This window comes from Camarhynchus parvulus, chromosome 1 (genome assembly GCF_901933205.1).
Source record: "Camarhynchus parvulus chromosome 1, STF_HiC, whole genome shotgun sequence".
In the NCBI taxonomy this organism is placed as follows: domain Eukaryota; kingdom Metazoa; phylum Chordata; class Aves; order Passeriformes; family Thraupidae; genus Camarhynchus; species Camarhynchus parvulus.
In genome coordinates, this window is record NC_044571.1 from 41,028,329 (window position 1) to 41,046,792 (window position 18,464).

An 18,464-nucleotide genomic window follows, 5' to 3' on the forward strand; every position below is an offset into this window, starting at 1 on the left:
ACATTAGTTCTAAGCACAATGTTGCTATTGAGATTGGGCCCTGGCTGTTATATGGTAGTGTTCTTACTGGGGAAGATTTGTCTTCTGTAACAGATTACTAAATAAAAGTTCAAAAGAAATATTAAATAAATGGACATGTCCTGATTTTAGCTATCCAAATATGAAAAATTCTTCTTCTTGTAAGCCAGTAGTACTATAATTGAGAAATGCTTTTCTTCACACTTATTAAGTTCTTCATGTAATCCTATCAGCAATATTTGCTTGAATTATTGAATTAAATGTGATGCTAAATAGGGTTCTTAACGCAGCGTGCGTTCGCATTTTGCCACTCTTGTTTAATTATCACAGTATTTCATTGTCACCCCTGATTGTCTGTTGGAGAAAATCTACACCATAATGGAAAAACTACCATTGTAACATCTTGTGTCAAGGAAGCAAAATGCCTTTTAAAATGCCTGAAGCATAATTATTATGAAATAGTATGGTATAAGTTTGCACTTAGATTAGCAATCAGAAAATCCAGCTTTCCAGTAGGAGATAGTGGAAGTGTACTTAATGTCAAACTTCAAGTCCAGTTCTGTTCTTTAAAGGACAGGAAAAAAGTTATTTTGAAGTGTGCCAGGTGACATTTAAATCATGGATTTTACAAGTCATTAAATCATTACATTCCACTGCAACTCGCGTTGTGTATTTGTGGCATTAGAGAGCTCAACTTACCTACTCTTCAAGGATTTTCTGGGTAAAGGTATAAGAAGACTTTAAAATTATTAAAAGGGGAATCACTGTTTCTGTCCTACATGACTTATTCTAACATGCGAATCTAGCATGTTATTTTAACATGAGAGATTACAAATATTTAAATAATTTGAATGTAGTAGGTCTACATTGACAACTTAAAGAGGCATTGTGTAAAAATAGTGCACAGACTAAATTTCATTAATAGTCTAATCATGCTTAACCTGATGACTCAAAATACTAGTTTGAAAAAAAAACAAAACTAGAATAAACAGGAAATGAAGAGATATTGCTTAGTCACTTTAGATAAATAGCCATTCAGTATAATAATAGTATTTTTAAACTGTGTAAGTTTCAGACAATTTTTATATGAAAACAACCATTTTTTACACAAAATTGGTTGAAGAAGGCTGTATGCAAATTTTAGAACTGTAGTTATGAAAATAAAATACTGCACATTTCTTAAAAATGGGGTTCTTTAGACCTTAAAAAAATTAATATACCATTCCTCTGAATTTTTCTTTCACTTTCTAATTTGCCACCTGTATTTTTGTGTCGCAGTATTTCCACTTGAAAAGGTTAGTCTGAGGTAGATTTTACAAAATGTCATCAGATGTAGGCAGTGTACCAGCTGATATATGTCATGGCAACATTTTGATAATTCATTTTATAAGGTATTTTTCATCTTTGATTTGTTATATACTTGTCCTATTATTACATTCTTAAAGAGCATATAATTAAGTATTATAATGCTCTCTTGCTTGCTATTTATTAATCATTCACAAATGTTAACATATGACCCCATGAAAGGTTCCCTTCTTTCCCCCTGAACCTTGAGTACTACATGTTCTTCCAGATAAGAATAAATTATATAAATGCATAAAATTATAGAGACTATTTCAACCTTAAGGTGATTCAAGAACATTCCTACATCATGTAGAAAGATAAATAGTGTCCATTTACTTTCAGCCACTGAAGTGTTTCTCTTTAGTTAGAGTCTTGCACTTGATGATTACAGAAATGTAAGTAAAAATTTTGAAGCTCTGAACAAATTGAACAAAAGAGGGAACTCAAAATGAACAGATGTCTTTCACAGGTATGCTTGTTACCTCAGGTTGGTAGGGTGTCCTTTTCAAGGGTCAACCATCACAATTTCTCCATAAAATCATGCTAGAATCCTGCAATGTCAACTGCCATGCATAAACAAGGAACTGTTCAATGGTTCCTTGGATTGCTTTCCTATTACTAGAATAGCTATCTAAAGCTTACATTTGCTGATGGGTATTTTACTTCCTTGCTAATGTTGGACCACCTTTGTATTTCCCTTTGTCTTTTTATTATTTTCCCATTTATGTTTTATTTTTCTGCCTAGCTACTCACAGTGGGAGCCATTTGGAAATATACAGATTGTCCTTTTTATCTGTGCATTTTTTATTAACTGCGTGTGCTTCTGAGAGTTGCAGGCCCTACTATTTTTGTTGAGTTCAGCATGATAAAATTCAGGTTTTTGAAGTATTTTTTGAAATTTTTTACTTCAGAACTCTCTAATACCAAGCTTGGAAATCATGCTGTTTGCTTCTACAGTATGTCTCTTTGGTGGTCTGGAATGCTTTAATAGCTATTTAAAGTAAACTGATTTTATGTCTTGTTTCTGACATATTGTGAGAAATTTGGAGTATACTATCAAGATCTATTCTAAATCAGTTTCTTTAAAGGGGAGATGAGAATTTATATTATTAAATGCTTTATTTTCCACAAGTTTGAAACTGGCTTAGCAGGGTCATTCTCAGTTTGCTTAGTTAACTTCCAGGTTTAAGATGATTCCAGTTTTTCTTGAAGCCCTGTACAAATTTGGTAAAATGTGTGCAGTCCTGTTTTGAAAAAAATGTTCATATAGGCAACTAGAGCATTTCTTTTGGCATTTGTCAGGACAGTTAGGTTAATATGGTTTAGGTTTTTTTAAAACATGGAGAGATTGATTTGCCTCTGAAAGTGTTTTATGATAAGTCCGATAATTATAAACTTCACAAACAATACACTGTGGCAGGGGAAGATAAAATAGTCTTCCAGAACATTCATCAAAGGTAAAAAAGACAAATCAATGTGTTACCTTCAAAAGATGGAATGACTGAAGAAACTAAAACTTTTTCTGTCTGTGAATGCTTAACATTTTTAGGGTCGCTATCTCAAATCTCTTTTTTTCTAAGTCTCAGCTAATTTTAAAGTGGTCATCGTTTGCATGTTTTCCATGCCTTTGTCCAGACAAATCTGTGGCTCTCCATGCTGTAAAGTTGAGTACCATGGAGACAGTAATATTAACTTAAAATATGCAAATGTGGTATGTATTCAGGTAATAATTTAGATGACCAAACAACTTACTTTTTTATAATATACATCCAGAAAAACAAGCCATGAGGAAAGATTGAGAGTGGTAAAAAATGCATTGATGATATTACTGCAAAACAAAAATAGCCTGAATCTGAAACATGGGTTTACTTGAGTAAAACAGAACTATATTTGTCTTAACAATTCAGTATTTATGATACTGCATTACTCTTCTTTTCAAGATTTAATTACAGCATTCTTCAGTTACAGTGCATTGGATGTTTAATTAAAATACCAATTTCATATAAAATAATGCCTTTTAAAAACCATGGTGGTTGAGTGATAAAAATATTTTATTTTAACAGATCATTGACAAGAGTACCTGTAGACAAGAAAATGCAAAATGAAATAGAAGAAAATCAGAAGGTTTGTTTTTGTTTCTTCAGACGGACATTTGAACTGCTATTGTATTGCTGCTCTTGGAGTTTTTTTGTTGTAGCAACTTCCATGGTTTTCCTTAAAGAGAAAGAGCTAAGTGTTCTAAAAATTTGTTGTGAGACAGGTAACATTTAAATATGTAATTCAAATATTTCACTTTCTGCAATTCGTGAAACTTTCTCCATTCTCTCTTTTGGTTTTACAGAATTAGGCAAGGCCAAACAATTTTCATGGAGTGTTGAGTTGAGTCACAGATTGTGTGCTGGGAAAGCAAAATAGGTATCAGTTACTTTTTCTATGGCTTTGGTGTTGAATCTAAGCCTGCTGCTTATATTATGGTCAGCAAATGCAAACTTTAAGCTTTCCACACTCTCAGAATCACACATGCAGCCATGCTGCAAGGTGTTTTGAACATCATCTGTGGCAGATGATGGTTTTGTTTTCATTCTTGATTCACTGCATCTTTTTGTGCCTTGTACTATGTGGAGTCCCTGTTCCTGTGATTTTGACTGATCTGAGATTTATTCTGAGATGCCACTTAATATTTGTTGAATTTGTTATGTCTGTCTCTGTTCAGTTTGGATTTTTTCTTTCAAGTTGAGTGTTGCAGTTAAATGTTAGGCACCATTCTTGTAGGACTGGTCATGTGAAATGACATCAATGACTGGTCAAATGAAATGATTGGGAGAAGTAACTTAAAATTTGGATCTGAAACAAACTACAATGGATATGTGTGGTTGGTCAGCTGAATCACTGCTATGATTCCATTGATGTATTAACTACATTAAGAGGATTTTATGCACCTATCACACTAAGTTTTAATTTCATGTGAGGTCACATCATTCCTGTAGTCTAGAGGCGTTTAGACAGCTAAAAGCTAAAATTTGTTGAATTAAAGAAACTTCCTGAACACTGCTGCTTGAGCACAATAAATTGTCATGTGCATTCTTGAACTGCAATACATCCATCTAGCAGCGGGAGAGATATGATCCCATGCTGTGTGTAACTGGATGATTCCCTCTCAAGATAATGAAAGTTGAATAGGAAATGCAATGGGAGGAAATAAAGTTATTAAAAGTGAAAGACATGTGATGATTTAGGTGTAATGAGTTGATACCTAAGCAAGAAATAGACAAAGAACTGCTACAGAGAAAAGAAAAAAAAAACCTCATTAAACTGAACTCACAACTTGCAATGCAATAATTTGGTGAAGTTTAGCAAGAAAATATTCCATGAATATTATCAGCCTTAAATTCTAGTGTTGGATGCCTGAATACTCCTTCCATCAATGTTTTTATGACAAAGTCAGTGCACTTCTAGACAATCAAATATCTAGCATCAAAATTGTATTAAGAATCTTACCTCTGACTTATGGATATCCATAAGTATCTAAAGGGAGGTGTCAAGGTGATTGGAGCCAGGGTCTTCTCCATGGTGCTGAGCAATAGGACAAGAGGCAATGGGCAAAAACTGAGTGGGGAAGTTCCACCTGGAGATGAGGCAGAAGTTCTTTACTTTGTGAGTGACTGAGCACTGGAACAGACTGCCTGGAGAGGTTGTGGAGTATCCCTCACTGGAAATATTCAAGAATGCGTATCTGGACACTATCCTGTGCAGTGTGCTTTAGGATGACATTGTTTTGAGAGGGAGATGGGACCAGATGACACACTGTGATCCCTTCCAACCTTAACCATTCTGCAGTTCAGCTCAGTTCTTTTCCTATTTGCATTTCCTACTTACATTTAACTGTGTGAAAGTAACCACACTACTTTACAGAAATGATACCATTTTCAATGTTCTCTTCTTTTTGCTCTCGTTTGTCCAGTTACAGGTTTATATCAGGAGTGATATACTGAGCCTGAGTTGCTTGCTCTAGGCGTGCTTTTCTTAAAGTACAGTTTTTGTTCACACTTACTTTGCTTAGCAAGTGAGAGCTAAATTGGGAAAAAATTATATCTTGTGTGTTTTTTGTGTTTTCTATTTCTCTCTTGGGAATTAAGGCAGATCTGGAAATCTGACTGCTCCTTGTGTCATGAGTTAGAATACACTACCGCTGCTGCTCCTGTCACTTATCTTGCTACAGACTGAATGGTGTTGTGCCTCAGAGCTCTCTGTAGGAAAATAATAATACATGCTTTACTCCCTAAATACCACCTTCCTCTTGTATCTTCTTCTTTGCCAAGCAAAGATTCTATCCCTCTCTCATCTGTGTTCTTTCCATAGTCCCTTTGTTCGACAAGATTTTAAGTTTCTAGTCTGTTTTTCCTAATTCCCTCAAACAATTCAACTACAGGTTTTTCAGAATTGAGAGATATTAAGTAATTGAGAAAGCTGGTTTCAAGTGGAGGGACACATGCAAGGTTTCCCTTTGCTGAATGGATATATAGAAATAATTTAAAAACTTAAAAGCTGTGTTTCTGTATGTGTGTATTTTCACTTTCTGTTGGCAAACACTGAGAATGTCCTTTTCTCTGCCTTGTAAAGGTAGGTTGTTTTCATTTGTATCTGTACATCTGAAGTGTATTAAATAGCACTCATAAAATATGTGGTCATTATTTTTTCCAACACTCAGATAAAAAAAGAAATTGTGTGGAAGAGATTTGATGTGTCTGTTTCACGGAATTGCTTAAGGGTGTTCATATATGTTAGTGTAGACATATACCTAAATAAGTAAGCAATACTTTTTACTTTTTAGCACTTCCATGAAACACTTGGAATTCAACCTGGAGAAGCACGTTTGTTTCTAAATGGCCTTAATATTGACCTGGATTTTCAAGATCCCTTTAGGTAAGATATACATTTTGTTTGAAGGTCACAGACTTACTGATAATACTGGGGAGTTGTGCTCATGGTCCTAATCTCACCTGTTGCATTTTGGGGGCAAGGAAATGTTCCAGTAGGAGGAATACTGATTTACAGTGGTTTTGCTTTTGAGTATGGACATTGTATAAGTGGTTGAGAATAGCCTTTTCTCTTGGAATATGTTTTCTAATTTGCTTATAATTTCACAACTCACCATGTCAAATTAGTTTGGAAATAGAAGGAATCTAATGTGTACTTTTAAAAAGGTGTGGAAAGCACTTTATAAAAAAGTAAGTGATGCATTCATATCCCTGTTACTGAGCAATCAGGAAATTACAGACATGAGGCAGTCACAAAGTCTTGCCAGCTGTTTTCTGCTGTGGAGATCTTCAGGGGGCTTTTTATTCTCAAATTTGAACTTTCAGGTTGCAGCAGATGTTCCAGAGTCCCATTGGGTCTTCTGGGAGCTTTTAGGGTGTGGCTCTGTGTTTCCTCTGGGCTGAGTTCTGCCATGATACAGGCTTAGAGTTTATCTGTGTCTCCATCACTTGTTGCTCGCTTCTCTACTCGCTTGCAAAGCTGCTTCTTAGGGTACCCTAGCCTGGATTTCTGCCTCAGGCAGGACAGTGCAGCAGGAAAGCTGCCACTTCTTACTAAGTATGGATAAAATTGCTTTGTATAAAATAGATCTAAATGAATAAAAGAATTGTATAATCTGTTGTAATTATGTTTTGAAATAAGTTAGAGGCATAGTGTTATTAACTGATGTTGGTTTAAACATTAGGCTGTGGGAGAATATAAAGAGAAAACATTCCTAAGACTATTAACATGAAGATGCTTTTTAGTTTTAAAAATAATTTTTACGTCATGACAAGAGATATTCGTAGACACTATGTACTTTATCTTCCTGAAAAAGCATTTTAGAGACTCTTAAACTGGAAGGAAAAGTGATGCATGGCCTTCATGAACTTGGAATCAAAGGGGAGACCCTGAGTAAATTTATGAGGTTGCATGTACATCCTACAGATAATAATTATGCACTAGATATTCGTCACTCTTCAATAATAGTAAGTAACTAAAGTTATTTATTTCGAGATTACGTCTTTGATAATTCTCTGTATGAAACAGTTTTTCTTTTTTTTACTGCAGTTGAAATACTCTTCATAAGGCCATATATCAATTAGCAGTTTAAAATGTTTTCAAGGATAATATTCCTTCAATATTTTTATGAGTAATTTTCTCCAGTTTTTACCTTGTTAAAATATTAAGATATAGTGTGTTTAAAGGAAAAGAAATATATATTTAGAGTAGTTGCACACTCCAAACTATACAATTTGTCTTTTATATCAATTAATGTAGCTACATAATACTACATAATATCTCATATTATGCAAGACTTCTAAGTGTATTTCACAAGTATGATAAGTGAATTTTGGGCCACTTAAATATATTATTTCTAGCTGTCCAATGACTGTGAGTTTTACCCTTCTTCCAAATTTACACAGGTTTCATTACAGAGGTTATACAGCAGGGGAAAAGGCACAAACCAAAACCACTACAGCACTAAAATATTATTTTCTTGCACCTGAAGGAACCACATTTCACTCTTCTGTTTGCCCCAGCTTGCACAGAAGGGACTAGAAGAACACATCAGCCACATGTTAATTGTCTGTTTTGATCTGTCTAAAGTTCTGTTGCTGCACTCTGAAGATAAATACTGGTCATGGATTACAAGATGGTTGTGCCGTGTTACACACATCTGTGTGATACATTGTTATGATGTTTGCATTGTGAAAGTAATTTTCACCGTTGGAAAAAAAAAAGGTTTTATTCACGTCCTTGTACACAGTACTAATGGTCCTTTCTCCTTTTCCATCCAGTATTAGTTTTATTGTGCACTGCAGATAAAAACAGTTTGATTAAAAAGAAAAAACAAAGATAAAATTTAGAAGCTATTTCATGTTATTATTTAACAAAAGAAAGGGAGACATTTTATAGTATTATTATGCCCACATATTTCTCTCAGTGTTCGATGCATGTTTTCTAAATGGCAGCGTTTTTTTTGTTTTAGTGGATTAATAATATAGAACAAGATCACGGCTATAGCACATGGCCTGAAAGCTATCAGGAACTGCTAAAACCCTCATTTCCTGGATTTTTACATGAGATCAGACGAAATTTATATAATTTGGTAAGTTTGGAGAACCTTGGTTTTTTTGCGTACTGTATATATTAATATGTGGGCAGACAGCTTATTAAAAAATACGTGCTAGATTTATTGTTAAGTTTTCTATGTGGATCTGCTAAGAGTAGTGAATACTACTTTATCTAGAGTCTTATGTGGTTGTTAGTTTGATTTGCAGATGGATTTGGGCACAGTTTTGTGAAGAGTTTTTATGTTCCTTTCCATGCTACGCATAGAAAATTCACTACTATCAATGCATGAGGGAAGGTAATGGTAGCTGTCCATGCTTTAGAGATGGTAAACTGAGGTACAAAGATATTTAAGTTATAAAGCATAGTAATTATTGTCTTGTAGCTTAATTTTTCCCTGTAAATAGGATTCTGTGTCATATAGTAAGCTAGGGAAGCAGCTATTGCTGATTTAAATGAAAATTACAAAAGGTAATGTAATGAACCATAGAATCATAAAATAGTTTGGGTTGTAATGGACCATTAAAAGTTATCTAGTCCAGTTCTCCTGCAATGACCAGGGGCCAAAACTTCATCCAGCCTGTTCTTTAACAATTTAAATGATGGTCCATCCACAGCTTCTCTGAGCAGCCAGTTCAAACCAATGAGTTTGGTGTCTCACCATCCTCATTTCTTCATATTCAGTTGAAATCTCCCCTCTTCTAGTTTAAAACTGCTGCCTCTTGTTCTACCACTACAGTGTCTCTACTAACTGGTAAAAAAAGCCCTCTCCTTCTTATAAGTCTCCCTGTACTCACAGGAGAGGTGCTCCAGCTTCTGATTGTTTTTGTGGCCCTTCTTTGGGCCCACTTGAGGTCCATGTCTTTCCTGTGCTGGGAACCCCAGAGCTGGATGCAGTACTGCAGGTGGGGTCTCACCATGGCACAGGGACAGAATCCCCGCCCTGGCCCTGCTGCCCACGCTGCTTTGGATGCAGCCCAGGACACGTTTGGCTTTCTGGGCTATGAGTGCACACTGCCAGCTCAAATCCACCCTCTCATTCACCAGCAACCCCTAAGTCCTCCTTGGCAGGGCTGTTCTTGATCTGTTCATCCCTCAGCCTGTGTTGATAAACTGGAGCTGCCCCAGCCTAGATGCAGCACTTTGTACTTGGCCTTGTTGAAATTCCTGAGGTTCCCATGGATGCACTTCTTGAGCCTATCCAGGTCCCTCTGAATGGCTTCCAGTCCTTCAGCTGCACCAGTCAGCCTGCTGTCCTCTGCAAAGCTTTTGAGGGTGCACTTGATCCCTCTGATGTAGTTGCTTGAAGTGATGCAAAGTTTGTGTGTAAAAAGACAATGAAAATACCAGCAATAGGTAATAAAAAAGTGTACGTTTATAGTGAAGTGTAAGATGTGTGTAATATGAAGTAGATTGCACTATGTATTCAGGGTTAAATATAAGAGCTGTACTACAGAAATCCATAGCACACCATTCCACTATAATCTGAGTGGGAGTGTTCAAAATTTTCAAGTTACTCTGCTTCATTTCATCTACCCTAGCAAATTGGAAGAATTGTAAGGGGAGTTTGCAGTGCAAAGTTGAATAAATGAGGTACTGATGTCCAATTAAAGCCACATAAGGATAATTTGCCTATGCAGACACATCCCAGTTTTAAATTCTGTGCATACCTGAAAGATCTGAGTTTATACTCCAAGCTACACGAAGTGAAAGAGTGAATACAAAGATTGGTGAGACAGGAAGGAAGAAATCTTCCCAAAAGCTCAATTTTTCACTTGAAGTTTTCAGCCAAAATGTTGTTGATTTATTTTTGTTTGGTTTTCACAACAGAAGAGAGTTTGTTAAAAGATGTAACAGAAAAATCAGCATTATATCTTTCTAAAATAAATATGGAGTTTATTAATAAATGCAAAGTAATGACACAGAGTCTTTCAAAGGAGAAAAGTTGGATCACTTGGTTTGAAGTTCAGTGAGTGGTTAAATCCTATTTTCACTGTTTGGTCCAAATTCCTTAATTCTGATATTATTTTCATTTATAGTCTTAAATGTTTTCTTACAATGAATGCTCTAAAAAAATTGAAAACAGCTTGGGCGTACAGCTCCTTTGGGAATTAATGTTCTTGCCTTAGATTTTATGTCTGAAGAAAAAATAAAAGCAAACACTAAGAATAAATATTGGATGCTTGATATGTTTTCTGTTCTTAGGTACTTTTTGTTGATCCTGTCCAAGAAGATACTGGTGATTATATGAAGCTGGCAGAATTATTCTATCATCATGATGTACCACTTAGGTAAGGAAAACTGAAAGTTTTGAGGAAAAATCTTAAAAAAAGGATTCTTCCCTTTTTTCTTCTTCATTTTCTATTGTGCTAGATGAGGATGTGAATTTGAGTTAAATCCAATGCAACAACGTTCTAATAAGGAACATTGATTACCCATTTGTGTCAAGCTTACTCAGGTATTAAGTATTCTTAAGCAAATAGATTGCAAGGTAAAACATACCTGAGTGTGTGTAAAATGAACTGCAAAAGTCTGATAAAAATTTATCTTGTCAAATAGTTCCACTGGGTCCCCTTGAGAAGTTCCATTCTAATAAAAATATTTGTTATGTAAAGCATGCTTTCAGGGATTTTTTAAAATTCAGTTCTTTCAATTGTGATCGCTTTATCTAATGTTGTTTGAATATACACTCTTAAAGACCAAAGTGAGATTATCCTCATCGAGTTTTGAATTTCTGAAAGTGAAACATCATTTCAGAGAGAGACGCTTCTGAGGAAGAGTCTGGTTGATCTGAGATACCTAGTTGTAAAAAAAAAGTGAATTGGTCTCAGAAATGGCTGTTTATTTCCACAGTTTATACAAGAAGGATATCCAAAGTTCAGCAAGACGAATTGCGTGTTAAAATTTAAAATTCTCCTGTGAAATGGCTTTTTGTGTCCTCAATAAATTACAGGTGTTTCGTTTTACTTTAAAATTTTACTAGTTCTGATATTTCTTTTTTTGTTGTTATTTTTCTTAATTTTTTATCATTCAATTACAAAAGCATAATGGAAGACAGATTGTAGTGTTCTGTTTGTCTTCACAGAAGGGTTTGGGTTGGAAGGGACCGTAAGTATAGTATAAGGTCTGGGTTGGAAGGGACCATAGTATGGCCTAGTCTCAGTCCAGGCTTTTTACATGAAAACAGCATCAATGCACCACCTCCAACAGGCCTTTTTCCTTCCCAAGCCTCATATTCCTTTGGGTTTTCTTTCGTTTAATGGAAATGTAGGGGTTAGTAGTAGGTGTGTTTAAAACCAATGTGAGTGTAAAATGAATAGCAGTGTCAGGGTGGTGGAAAGCCCAGAAGGTTAAAAAGGTGAGAGAAGGGCTGGTAGGAGTGGCACACACTGATGATGGGACACCAGTACCCCAGCACTGTCTTCGTGCATCTACTTAAGATATCCCTGTCGGGAAAAATAAAAGACAGAGAATGCACAGACTAAGACTTGAGCCATTAAGAGATGATGGCAGGAATGTAAAAAATGAAAACCTTCATACAGGTAAGGAGAGGAAGTACTGTGATTAAACCCTATTGACTCACAGGAATCTTAATTATTGTTAGCTGTAAAACGTGTATGTAAAGTCAGTACATAGCTGGTAACCTAAGCATACTGTAGAGCTGATGAAAGATGCATGGCTGGTATCCTGTATCAGCACACAGTCATGGGAACACCACCCAGGTACAGGGTTTTTATCTCTAAGTGCTGGGCAGATCACTTGAATGCAAACATTTTGTTCTTCTGTGTTTGTGTTAGAATTTGTGTAAAGCAGATATTGTGTAAATATGTATGATCTCCTTTTTATTTTTTTTATAGAATTGGAATAGTTTTTATTTTAAGTACAAAAGAAGAAATTGATGGCAATGAAGATGCTGGAGTAGCTCTTTGGAGAACTTTTCAATTACATTGCAGAGGAATCTGACACCTCTCAGGCCTTTATGTCGATAATTAATGTTAGTTCTTTCATAAGAAATCATCTATTTATTTCTGGTTTATTATTTATTAATAGTCAGGGTCTTGCTACCTTGCGATAACATGAGATGTATGCATTTACTTTATGCAGAAATGAAGTATTAAAAGCATGTGTAGCATTAACAGTCTATAGAATTATTTGCAGAAATACTTTCCTCTTGCATAAACCAATTTGCTCTTGTAATTTTGCCTCTTGACAGGTTTTCTTCAATAATATAAAAAAGTAGGTGCATGCTTTTCAGCTTTTATTATTATCAAAAGTTATTCTGTATTAATGTTAACGTAATGGGCCTGTCTTTGTGTTCTGTGTCTTTTGGAGTACAGGGATTTTAATGTCACTTTGGCAGTCCTGTAAGATTTGAAAAACCCTTTCTTATTGTCTAGTGTAGGAAGTGAAACAGTAAGAGAATTTCTTTTCTTTGGTCATGCTTGAGCTGTCCATGGGTGCAGAAAGCATAGAAGTATTTCAGACTTGCAGCTTAATGAGACCAGTTAACTTTGTGAGAGAATGTACATTCTTATAAGACAGGAATTTCAGAGATTAGAGATGAATGGAGGAGAAATAAGGTGAACCATCTATGTAAAGGCTCTGTGGGTAAAAGTTAGGGAATATGGTACTTATACCTAACAATTTTTATTCCATTTGTTTTCTGGTTTTATGCTTAGTGCCTAGAAAATGTCATGGTGTCATGGACAAACTTAGAGAGCTTAACATTAAAGGAATTGAAGTAACTAGGAATACCTTGGAAGAGAAATCCACAAATGTTAGGGAGCTGACATGCATGGGTAACAATTATCCATGGGTAGCAAATATCCATTATCCGCAATTATCCATTTTAGATCAAAAAATATAACTTAGAGTGTGCTTTTTAAAATGTTGTATTCTTCTCTTTACTTTGTTTCATAATATAAAAAGGGGAATGATAAATATAATTGAAAGTTAACAAAAATAGAAGGAATAATATAAAGTTTAAGCTACTCAGAGCTATAGAGGAAAATATTGTTCCTCATTTGAAGACAAATGAATAATTTTCACTTCAAATTTTTATTCTACGTATAATGAAAGTAATAAAATATTATTCTATGAAATTAAAAAACATTGGTAAGGAAAAATTATCACTTCAGAAAAATGACTAGTTTAGGTTTGGATTAATATGGATTCAGGTAACTACCCATGTTAGTTTATATAGAGAATTTAGATTACCTCTCCAATTAGTAGAGAGAAATAACCTTTCACATGTAGCTCACATAGGTGTATTTCTTTGGCCACTTCAGATTTAGACTAAAGGTGTAATAATAGATCAGTCAGAGCAGTGCTCTAATAAAAAATTGTGCATATGTGCAATGGTGATAGTAAAGCAGTATAAAAAAACTGCAGTACAGCAATAAAAGCAATATGAAATTATACCAGTATAAAATCTGCTAGCACACTATAAAAATATTATACTTATTTATTGTTTATTTACTTATATTAATGTTATCAAGTTGTTTGACAACTTTCTACATTTTTTAATTTCTTTGGGTTATAATTATTCCAGGTGTACCATGAAGTGAAAGATGGAAATGTTCTGACAGTTGATGATGTGAAACACATTCTTAGGAGTGAGTACCCCCATGCTAATGTTCAGAGTATCCTGGGCGTTCGTTCTGAATACGATGAAGGGAGGAAGGTACGTTTAGAGCTGTGCTGAGTAAGAAATATTGCTGTGTGTACAACTCAATGCATTTACTAAGTTGAAGGATTGCTAAATATTAAAGCAAGTAAATACAGCACCTTTGAATAAAATTTTTCTTCAGCCACCATTCAGTCATTAATGGAAATGTTGTAAAGGTTACTGCATTACTACTCTCACTATGAAAGTTTACTTTTGCCTGCTGCTTTCAGGAGCCACAAGTATTTTTCTAGTAGGCGTGTCAAGAGGTCTCTCTTGAATTCTGCTTTCTTCTTAAATAAAGCTTGACTTACAAACATAAAAACCTTTTGACTTTTTTTAGGGTTCTTTCTTTGGTAAAAGCATTTTTGACTGTCTCAGGGTTCTTCTCTGATGTTATTTGCTTCATTTTTATTTTTATTTAAAATAAAAGAATAGCATGTTAAGCAAAATGAAAAACAATTTCTCAGCAAGATGTTAAAGCAAAAGTTCACAACAATGTATATGGATCTACAATTTCCTTTGTCATTCTGTTTGACAAATGAGTCCCATCTGTCCCGTCAGGTTTCCAAACACTGTTTTGTCCCTGCCACTGATGACAAGGTGTGACAGTGAAACGTGCTTGGAGATTAGAGCTCGTCCTCTCTTGATACTAGTTTAATTTTTTTACTACGGTCAGCCGCAGTCTGTTTAATCCTGTGATATTTCTGATTTGATCAGGCAGGAGCAACCTTTTATAAGAAGAGTGGCCTGGGCCCGCTGCCTCAGGCGCTGTTTAATGGCGTGCCCTTTCCCAGAGAGGAGATGGATGCGGCAGAGCTGGAGACGCTCATTCTTCAGAGGATTTTTGATGCCACCGGCTTCTTCCAGCGGGCAGTGTTCATGGTATGCTTAACATTAACGAGTGCAGGGTGAAGCATTTGACAGTGAATTGTTTCAGTCATGTTTATATATTATAGTTTTTTATAATGAGATGGCTTGAAATTAGTAATATCGCACCTGCAGTTAAGTTGTTACAATCATTTGTGGTTATGGTTTTGAAAGAGTATATTGAAATTATTCAAGGCTGAAGGATCAGCTAAGCATATAATCATTATATAGAATTTTTCCACCTGAAACTGAGGATGTACTGCAGTTGTTCATTGAAAAATATATATCTGGTATTTTGAAATGCTATCTGTGTGACATTTATATGGTTTTGACCTGACATTGTCCATACTTGATGTGTCTAGAAACTTTAAGCTCAGCTGAAACATTATACAAATACTTGGTCTTTGTTTGTCTTGAAAATCTGTCTTAATAGTACAAATTTTACATTTTTCTGTTACTCCAGGGCTTGTTAGATGATAATGTTAATGCAGTGGATTTTCTTATGGATCAGAACAATGTAGTTTCCCGTATAAATCCCAGTATTCTTGGAGCAGAAAGAAGATACATACATTTCAGATCCACTCCTGGTAACTCCTTTTCTTGGATATTGTTATGATTTGTGAGTTGTTTTTTTGGGTTTGTTTTCATAATTTAATACTTTGTGTTTTGCATTATGCAGTTCCATTTCATGTGGAAGACTTCTCTACTTTCTCCTTTTTGGACTCACAAGATAAAAGTGCTGTAATTTCTGATAATATGAAGTATTTAACAAAAAAAGGTAAATAATGTTCTGTATTGGTTATCTATCTGTCCGTTTATGACTATTACAAATTGTTGAAATTTACCAGTAAAATATGCCAAATAAGTCAATATTCCAAGGATTCCATGTAAATTAAATCTTTCTCAATATCCCAGTATCTTCTTTCAGGAAGCAGAGCATATCTGAATATTATAAACCTAAATTATAATTAACAGGGTAGTTAGTTTTTGTGGCTTTGAAATGGGATGGATGTTGTGGCTAGTTGTTTTTGTTTTACAAACATCAAGTTAAAAACCTTTACGAGACTTTTGCAGCTTTGAAGATAGATTCAGCTTCCAAACATTTGGTTTTACTTGAGGATATTGAAGTCTGTTTGGTTTTCAAGTGACCCTTACTTGCAGCATTGTCAGGGGCAGAATGTATAGAGTTTGTATGTTTATATCAAAATTAGATATTTCTAAGTTTAAGGAATAATTTATTATGTTTCTAATTTATTAAGTATCTCCTTATTTTTCTTCTAGTTAGATGGTTTGATTTTGCTGAGCAAGCCTTTGTCTTTCTATAGAAAAATATAGAGTTTATATTCTGATGAATTATAACTCATTTATACATTTTGTCTTTGTTAAAACTCAAATGTCTTTGTACATTTCAAATGCTTTTTTATGTAAAATGTTTTTGTTGCATATGCAAGTGCTTTTGCTTGAGTGAGAAGATATTACAACAATGGGGTCATAATTCTGCATGGAATTTTACAATAGTCCGTCCCTTATGAAACAGCTGCTCATTTACATCAGTCCTTCAAGGGACACAAAAACCCTGTTAATTAAGTGCTTTCTTTCAGTGGTTTTTATGTGTTATTTACCGAGTTTTACTTAATTCACTGTCAGAAAGAAATGCCAAACACCTACATTTCTTTAAAATAAATTTGACTCTTACTTGATTCTGTGTCTACAACCACAGGGACATCCCAGTGAGCTGTCAAATGAATGGCTTTCAATCTGTGGGCTTATTTGTAAGATTGAGATATCTTGTGTAAAACCTATAACCTTTAAGCTGGAATCTACATTTCAAATCTCTCTCTCCAATGTGTTTCTCTAGACCACAGCAACAGTTGATAATAATCTTTTCCTAACATCTCACCACAACCCTGGAAAATTTCTGTCCCTGTGCATTATGTTTCAGGGATGTATGGCAGACCTGAGTAGGCTGATATTCTTCATATTCTTCTACAGATAATTTTGCAGAATTTTTCACCTACCATTGCTCTTCTATGACAAGTAAAGAACAGGAAACCATAGAGCAAGAAAAACAGAAATTATCTGCATGTGCACTTGTACAGTAGTTTGCTTTCCTTGAACTGAATTTATTATATTCCCATTTGTGTCCCAAAATGATACGTTTTTCCCTGCCTTTAGTTGAAGAACTTTCCCTATCCTGCCAGGGAAAGTGACTGGCCTAGATCATGTGGCCCTGTAACTACTTACTTATTTTCATTCTTGGCTGTATGATCATCCTTCATCAAATGTTCACAAGTAACCTCTGGTAAAGCAGGTTTTGTTAATTGGAACTAATTATTTAGGGCCCTCTTGTCTCAATGCTGTAACAATGGATCAGCTCTTTTAGTCTCTCTCTCCTATTAACATGATAAATTGCCTTCTAAGAATCTTACTTCAATTCAGAGGGCAAAGGATTCTGATGTGGCAATTATTCTTACAGTTGAAGTCAGCAGTCAAACATAGACATGAATTTAGAAATGACAAACAGAATTAATTTGGTTTTCGTTAGTCATGAGAAGATTCTTCAGAATGTAAAACAGGATTATCTTTAATTTTCAGATGAAGATGCATTGTATGCTGTTACTGTCTGGATTGTTGCTGATTTTGATAAGCCAGCTGGTAGACAACTGCTTTCTGATGCCTTGAAAAGCCTGGTGAGTTTCTAGCAGGTTTTATTAAAATAGTTGTTATGAATATGTTCTTAACAGCTCTCTCTGCACATTCAAAAATCATACTCTTAAATAAAAGTGTAACAACTTTGTTGTTGATCAGGTGCAGACTTCAGAGATTGTGCTTTTGTTTGCTCAGTTCCTGAAGGGCAATGGTCATTTAGTTCATGGACTTGTGAGGCAGGAGACAAACTGTGACACTGTGTATTAAAAGGGTGAATTTCTTCCCAGTTAGACTTGCTCCCATCAGGTAGCCCAAAATGTTACTTGGAAGGACTTTGGGATAGTGCCTGTTGATGTGAACCATTAAGCAGTGTTCTCCTGTATTATGTGCCACAGCTGTGGCCATGAAGCAACCATTTTCCTCTGTACTGTTTGTGTGCTTCTAAGAACAATTTTCCTGTGTGTTTTAATAAGCTAAGAGGATCATCCACATTTATGAGTTTGCTTATTTTTAAGTTCTTCTGTTCTAATAATAGGATTTAAGGTAGGAATGTCTGAAATATGAATATACTTCAGAAAGTGTAAATGTCAAGTCAATATAAATGACAGAAAGACCTTATGTTTGGGGCAGGTTAAAAGAGTACTTAAACTGAAATCAGAGGGCATCTGGACTTTCTAATCAGAAATGAAATAGGAACCACCCTAAGGGAACTAGAAAATTGGGATGTTGCCAAGAGAATGTGATAATAACTATGTCTTAGAAAGGGGCTTTAAAAAAGATAAAGAAGAATATTCAGTAGAAGTCCTTGTTACAGAAAAGCATTTAA

General features: G+C 34.9%; 1 protein-coding gene across 1 annotated transcript in view; it reads left to right on the top strand.

The window, feature by feature from the left end:
* Positions 1–18,464, top strand: part of UGGT2 (UDP-glucose glycoprotein glucosyltransferase 2) — a 77,226-nt gene that overhangs the window by 23,303 nt on the left and 35,459 nt on the right. The window contains 12 exon segments of the mRNA XM_030962349.1: positions 3,426–3,486; positions 6,194–6,285; positions 7,217–7,367; positions 8,372–8,491; positions 10,660–10,745; positions 12,312–12,390; positions 12,392–12,448; positions 14,006–14,137; positions 14,840–15,004; positions 15,453–15,576; positions 15,669–15,767; positions 17,585–17,679. Coding sequence (XP_030818209.1) covers positions 3,426–3,486; positions 6,194–6,285; positions 7,217–7,367; positions 8,372–8,491; positions 10,660–10,745; positions 12,312–12,390; positions 12,392–12,448; positions 14,006–14,137; positions 14,840–15,004; positions 15,453–15,576; positions 15,669–15,767; positions 17,585–17,679 — 1,261 coding nt within the window.